This window comes from Oncorhynchus masou, unplaced genomic scaffold (assembly GCF_036934945.1).
Source record: "Oncorhynchus masou masou isolate Uvic2021 unplaced genomic scaffold, UVic_Omas_1.1 unplaced_scaffold_1025, whole genome shotgun sequence".
Classification (NCBI taxonomy): Eukaryota; Metazoa; Chordata; class Actinopteri; order Salmoniformes; family Salmonidae; genus Oncorhynchus; species Oncorhynchus masou.
The window spans coordinates 122,501-130,000 of record NW_026999940.1 but is presented as its reverse complement, the minus strand read 5'-3'; the positions used below and the strand labels follow the sequence as shown (position 1 = coordinate 130,000).

Sequence of the window (7,500 nt, the reverse complement as noted above, 5' to 3'; positions counted from 1 at the left end):
TCCTAGCTGGAGACAGACACCCCTCCTTTCAGTTGAGGAAGGTTTAACTCCTAGCTGGAGACATACACCCCTCCTTTCAGTTGAGGAAGGTTTAACTCCTAGCTGGAGACAGACACCCCTCCTTTCAGTTGAGGAAGGTTTAACTCCTAGCTGGAGACATACACCCCTCCTTTCAGTTGAGGAGGGTTTAACTCCTAGCTGGAGACACACCCCTCCTTTCAGTTGAGGAGGGTTTGACTCCTAGCTGGAGACAGACACCCCTCCTTTCAGTTGAGGAAGGTTTAACTCCTAGCTGGAGACACACCCCTCCTTTCAGTTGAGGAAGGTTTAACTCCTAGCTGGAGACAGACACCCCTCCTTTCAGTTGAGGAAGGTTTAACTCCTAGCTGGAGACACACCCCTCCTTTCAGTTGAGGAAGGTTTAACTCCTAGCTGGAGACACACCCCTCCTTTCAGTTGAGGAAGGTTTAACTCCTAGCTGGAGACAGACACCCCTCCTTTCAGTTGAGGAAGGTTTAACTCCTAGCTGGAGACACACCCCTCCTTTCAGTTGAGGAAGGTTTAACTCCTAGCTGTAGACAGACACCCCTCCTTTCAGTTGAGGAAGGTTTAACTCCTAGCTGGAGACAGACACCCCTCCTTTCAGTTGAGGAAGGTTTAACTCCTAGCTGGAGACAGACACCCCTCCTTTCAGTTGAGGAGGGTTTGACTCCTAGCTGGAGACACACCCCTCCTTTCAGTTGAGGAAGGTTTAACTCCTAGCTGGAGACAGACACCCCTCCTTTCAGTTGAGGAAGGTTTAACTCCTAGCTGGAGACAGACACCCCTCCTTTCAGTTGAGGAGGGTTTAACTCCTAGCTGGAGACAGACACCCCTCCTTTCAGTTGAGGAAGGTTTAACTCCTAGCTGGAGACAGACACCCCTCCTTTCAGTTGAGGAGGGTTTAACTCCTAGCTGGAGACACACACCCCTCCTTTCAGTTGAGGAGGGTTTAACTCCTAGCTGGAGACACACCCCTCCCTTCAGTTGAGGAGGGTTTAACTCCTAGCTGGAGACAGACACCCCTCCTTTCAGTTGAGGAAGGTTTAACTCCTAGCTGGACGCACACCCCTCCTTTCAGTTGAGGAAGGTTTAACTCCTAGCTGGAGACACACCCCTCCTTTCAGTTGAGGAAGGTTTAACTCCTAGCTGGAGACACACCCCTCCTTTCAGTTGAGGAAGGTTTAACTCCTAGCTGGAGACACACCCCTCCTTTCAGTTGAGGAAGGTTTAACTCCTAGCTGGAGACAGACACCCCTCCTTTCAGTTGAGGAGGGTTTAACTCCTAGCTGGAGACACACCCCTCCTTTCAGTTGAGGAAGGTTTAACTCCTAGCTGGAGACACACCCCTCCTTTCAGTTGAGGAAGGTTTAACTCCTAGCTGGAGACAGACACCCCTCCTTTCAGTTGAGGAGGGTTTAACTCCTAGCTGGAGACAGACACCCCTCCCTTCTTTCCCTGTTCCAGTCCTGTCTGTCTATGAAACAGTTTATAGCAGTAATAAAGAGGAAGGTATTGATAGTCTCGTCTAATCGTTTACGGACACACATACCCACACACCGAGAGCGTGTCAGCTCTTTAAGATAAGGTCTTTAAGATAAATTCCTGTATGGCTGTATACAGATAGGGAAGGTCACCGTTTGACCTTTGGGTAAATATTAGCATTTGAGAGTGTTAAGATAGATAGAGAGCATTATACTACAGGGATGTGTTTAGTAGGGCACACCGTAGCAAAACGTTTTGCAACAGAACATGAAAATGCTACCTGGTCATGTTCATTAGGACATTTGCATACAGAAAATGAATGTGGGTTTCTAACGGGTAAAGTTCAAGTAATCCTTCCCTGTTTCAGGGTTTTTTATCTCGTTTGGTGCCCATTGAACACAACCCAGTCTCCCATAACCTGGAATCCAGGGAGGAGATACTCTAGTATGCAGTGGTGGTTCGAGCTTGTATGGCTCCCCGACTCATAAATATCACAAAGAAGTAACCAAGACGAATAGAAACAAATTTGTGTTGATTTGTCATCGAGCATCAATACATTACCCGTCCCCCAGCACTGTCAACCAAGAGTCAAGACTACATTACCCATCCCCCAGCACTGTCAACCAAGAGTCAAGACTACATTACCCATCCCCCAACACTGTCAACCAAGAGTCAAGACTACATTACCCATCCCCCAACACTGTCAACCAAGAGACAAGACTAAACCAATTCACCTTTGTGTGCAGACTGGTTTTATTATTCTTAAAGATTTCACACATAACAGAAAAAAATGCAACAATATGTCTGTGAATCTATATATTCACAGTATTATGAATGAATTGTGGTTTATTTGGTAGCATTTCATAGTGTGACTGATTTTACTAGTTGCATTAGTTCTGTACAAAGTCAGAGGTGCGCTGTTTGATAGATTCCCCCGTCCCCCCTCCCTCTGGTCAACCTACCCCCCCTCCCCCTACCTCTGGCTTCCAGTGAGGAGACCTGAGGTCAACCTACCCCCTCCCCCTCCCTCTGGCTTCCAGTGAGGAGACCTGAGGTCAACCTACCCCCCTCCCCCCTCCCTCTGGCTTCCAGTGGGGAGACCTGAGGTCAACCTACCCCTCTCCCCCTCCCTCTGGCTTCCAGTGGGGAGACCTAAGGTCAACCTACCCCCTCCCCCCCCGTCTTCCAGTGAGGAGACCTGAGGTCAACCTACCCCCTCCCCCTACCTCTGGCTTCCAGTGAGGAGACCTGAGGTCAACCTACCCCCGTCCCCCTACCTCTGGCTTCCAGTGAGGAGACCTGAGGTCAACCTACCCCGTCCCCCTACCCCCTCCCCCTACCTCTGGCTACCAGTGAGGAGACCTGAGGTCAACCTACCCCCTCCCCCTACCCCCTCCCCCTACCTCTGTCTTCCAGTGAGGAGACCTGAGGTCAACCTATCCCCCTACCTCTGGCTTCCAGTGAGGAGACCTGAGGTCAACCTACCCCCTCCCCTCCCTCTGTCTTCCAGTGAGGAGACCTGAGGTCAACCTAGCCCCCTCCCCCGACCTCTGTCTTCCAGTGGGGAGACCTGAGGTCAATCTACCCCCTCCCCCTGTCTTCCAGTGAGGAGACCTGAGGTCAACCTACCCCCTCCCCCTACCTCTGGCTTCCAGTGAGGAGACCTGAGGTCAACCTACCCCCCGTCCCCCTACCTCTGGCTTCCAGTGGGGAGACCTGAGGTTAACCTACCCCCTAACCCCTCCCCCTACCTCTGGCTACCAGTAAGGAGACCTGAGGTCAACCTACCCCCTACCCCCTCCCCCTACCCCCTCCCCCTCCCTCTGGCTTCCAGTGAGGAGACCTGAGGTCAACCTACTCCCGTCCCCCCTACCCCCTCCCCCTATCTCTGGCTACCAGTGAGGAGACCTGAGGTCAACCTACCCCCCTACCCCCCTACCCCCTCCCCCTACCTCTGTCTTCCAGTGAGGAGACCTGAGGTCAACCTACCCCCCCCCCCTACCTCTGTCTTCCAGTGAGGAGACCTGAGGTCAACCTACCCCCGTCCCCCCTACCTCTGCCTTATAGTGTGGAGACCTGAGGTCAACCTACCCCCTCCCCCCTACCTCTGCCTTATAGTGTGGAGACCTGAGGTCAACCCACCCCCTCCCCCTACCTCTGGCTTCCAGTGAGGAGACCTGAGGTCAACCTACCCCCTCCCCCTACCTCTGCCTTATAGTGTGGAGACCTGAGGTCAACCTACCCCCCTCCCCCTACCTCTGGCTTCCAGTGGGGAGACCTGAGGTCAACCTCCCCCTCCCCCTCCCTCTGTCTTCCAGTGGGGAGACCTGAGGTCAACCTACCCCCTCCCCATTTCGTGTTTCTGAGTGGGAGACCTTCCCAGTAGCCTGTCTAGCTCACCAACTAGAATCAGGACGCCCACTCTGACGAGGTTCATTGACCCACAGTCCCACACGGTGACATGATATCATTGACTTGACGTGCAAATGAGCGATTTAAAACCGACCGCGCAAATGTCATCATACCGATGTTTTTGTTTGTGTGGGTGCCCCGTGCCGCTCCCGGTAAGATGTCCATGTCACCTGTACCTAAATCCACCTGTACGTGCAAGGGCCATCCGTTAATTACATACAGTCAGTCTATGGGTCCATCAGGGCAAATGGCTTGTGTAAAGAGCTGAATATATCCATCACTGTATATCTATATCCATCACAATATATCCATCACAATATATCCATCACAATCTATCCATCACAATCTATCCATCACTGTATATCCATCACTGTATATCTATATCCATCACAATATATCCATCACAATATATCCATCACAATCTATCCATCACTGTATATCTATATCCATCACAATATATCCATCACTGTATATCTATATCCATCACAATCTATCCATCACTGTATATCTATATCCATCACTGTATATCCATCACTGTATATCTATATCCATCACTGTATATCCATCACTGTATATCTATATCCATCACAATCTATCCATCACTGTATATCTATATCCATCACTGTATATCCATCACTGTATATCTATATCCATCACAATCTATCCATCACTGTATATCTATATCCATCACAATATATCCATCACTGTATATCTATATCCATCACTGTATATCTATATCCATCACAATATATCCATCACTGTATATCTATATCCATCACAATATATCCATCACAATTTATCCATCACAATATATCCATCACTGTATATCTATATCCATCACAATATATCCATCACTGTATATCTATATCCATCACAATATATCCATCACAATATATCCATCACAATATATCCATCACTGTATATCTATATCCATCACAATATATCCATCACTGTATATCTATATCCATCACAATATATCCATCACAATATATCATCACAATATATCCATCACAATATATCCATCACTGTATATCTATATCCATCACAATATATCCATCACTGTATATCTATATCCATCACAATTTATCCATCACAATATATCCATCACTGTATATATATATATCCATCACAATATATCCATCACTGTATATATATATATCCATCACAATATATCCATCACTGTATATCTATATCCATCACAATATATCCATCACAATATATCCATCACTGTCAATAAGACGTCTGTCTGTCACACACGTGGAATTGAACAGAGCGACACAATAGCTTCATGCTGTTGACTCCATTGGTGCTGACTGATAGTGAACTGGTCACATGTAGGACACCGTGTGTTCATGTGTTTTGATCCTGCAGGGCCTCAACGTCATGTAGTTTGTCCTGTGTTAGGTGTGTTTGGCACGGTATGCTGCACCCACTGTGTGAGGACCTAACATGCATGGGGTTACCTCCATAGTTAGTGCCCTCGATGGGTTGTAGGGTTTCCGATCCTCACTTTGTCTGTCAGTGCACCGAAGGTCGTCCTAAATTAAGATGTGTGTGGATAACTCAGAACCTCCCATGTATGAGCTACGGAGTTACCCACGCATAGCTCAACTTACAATCTGGCCCTTAGAGGGAGGATGTCTGTCTGTCTGTCTGTCTGTCTGTCTGTCTGTCTGTCTGTCTGTCTGTCTGTCTGTCTGTCTAACAAACACTGTGCTGCTCCTCTCCAGGGCCTGAGGAACAAGCCGAAGAAGACAGGCCATGTGAAAGCAGACCTCATTGATGTGGACCTAGTGAGAGGTAAGGAGGACACACCAGCTGTCTCATTCACTCAGACACTGTCTGTCCCAGTCCAACCATGTTGGCTGTCTGTCCCAGTCCAACCTGTCAGCTGAGCAGGATGGTGCTACGTTAAAGTGTCTCCACTGGTCACATGATACGAGCCAGGTGTAGAAGTCCAGTGAAGCTAGTATCAAAATGGCTCCTCTATTGTTACATCTCTCTCTGTCTCTCTCTCTGTCTCTCTCTCTGTCTCTGTCTCTCTCTCTCTCTCTCCTTCCCTCCCACTCTCGCTCTCTCTCTCTCCTTCCCTCCCACTCTCGCTCTCTCGCTCTCCTTCCCTCCCACTCTCGCTCTCTCTCGCTCTCCTTCTCTCTCTCTCCTTCCCTCTCACTCGCTCTCTCTGTGTTGAATTATTCAGTCCATCACATCAGACTCCTCTCTGTTTAGTTTCCCCTCATTGCTATTTCATGCCCACATCCCAGGCTGAGCGAGAAAGAGAGACAGAGAGAGAGAGCGAGAGCGGGGTATGTTTCATGCCCACATCCCAGGCTGAGTGCGAGAAAGAGAGAAAGAGAGACAGAGAGACAGAGAGAGAGACGGACAGAGAGAGAGAGAGAGAGAGAGAGTGAGAGGGAAGGTGAGAGGGAAGGAGAGAGAGAGTGAGAGAAGGAGAGAGAGAGTGAGGGAAGGAGAGAGAGAGTGAGGGAAGGAGAGAGAGAGTGAGGGAAGGAGAGAGAGTGAGGGAAGGAGAGAGAGTGAGGGAAGGAGAGAGAGAGAGAGAGTGAGGGAAGGAGAGAGAGAGTGAGAGAGGAGAGAGAGTCCTTTTTTGTGTGTCTTGTGTCCTTTACCATTTGTACATTGCAAAAACACTTTATATATATATATAATATGACATTTGTAATGTCTTTATTGTTTTGAAACTTCTGTATGTGTGATGTCTACTGTTAATATATAAAGTGAAATAAACAATAAAAATTATCTACCTTACTTGCTTTGGCAATGTTAACACATGTTACCCATGCCAATAAAGCCCCTTGAATTGAATTGAATTGAATTGAGAGACGGACAGAGAGAGAGCGAGACGGACAGAGAGAGAGCGAGACGGACAGAGAGAGAGCGAGACGGACAGAGAGAGAGCGAGACGGACAGAGAGAGAGCGAGACGGACAGAGAGAGAGCGAGACGGACAGAGAGAGAGCGAGACGGACAGAGAGAGATATTAGCGAGACGGACAGAGAGAGAGCGAGACGGACAGAGAGAGAGCGAGACGGACAGAGAGAGAGCGAGACGGACAGAGAGAGAGCGCGAGACGGACAGAGAGAGAGCGCGAGACGGACAGACAGAGAGAGCGAGAGACAGAGAGAGCGGCAGACAGCGAGAGCGGCAGACAGCGAGAGAGAGACAGACAGCGAGAGAGAGCGGGATATGTTTCATGCCCACATCCCAGGCTGAGTGAGATAAAGAGAGACCGAAAAATAGAGAGAGCGCAAGAGAGACAGCGAGAGAGACCGAGAGACAGACAGCGAGAGAGACCGAGAGACAGACAGCGAGAGAGACAGACAGACAGAGAGAGAGCGGGGAATGTTTCATGCCAGGCTGAGGTAGATGGAGAGAGGTTGATGTAGTGGGGTGTGTGTTCCAGATCTGTCTGCCCTGTCAGACACAGCACTGCCCCTCACTGTCAACAAGGTCCCCACGGTGGAGGCCCCGTGTCCCATGATGGGGGCATTAGTGGAATTGGCTGAGGGTTATTTAATCCAGGGGGCACCCAGGTCTTCCTCTG

General features: G+C 49.1%; 1 protein-coding gene across 1 annotated transcript in view; it reads left to right on the top strand.

The window, feature by feature from the left end:
• LOC135528720 (protein PHTF2-like) overlaps positions 1 to 7,500 on the top strand; it is a 107,049-nt gene that overhangs the window by 68,043 nt on the left and 31,506 nt on the right. The window contains 1 exon segment of the mRNA XM_064957814.1: positions 5,667 to 5,736. Within this exon segment, the coding sequence (XP_064813886.1) occupies positions 5,667 to 5,736 (70 nt within the window).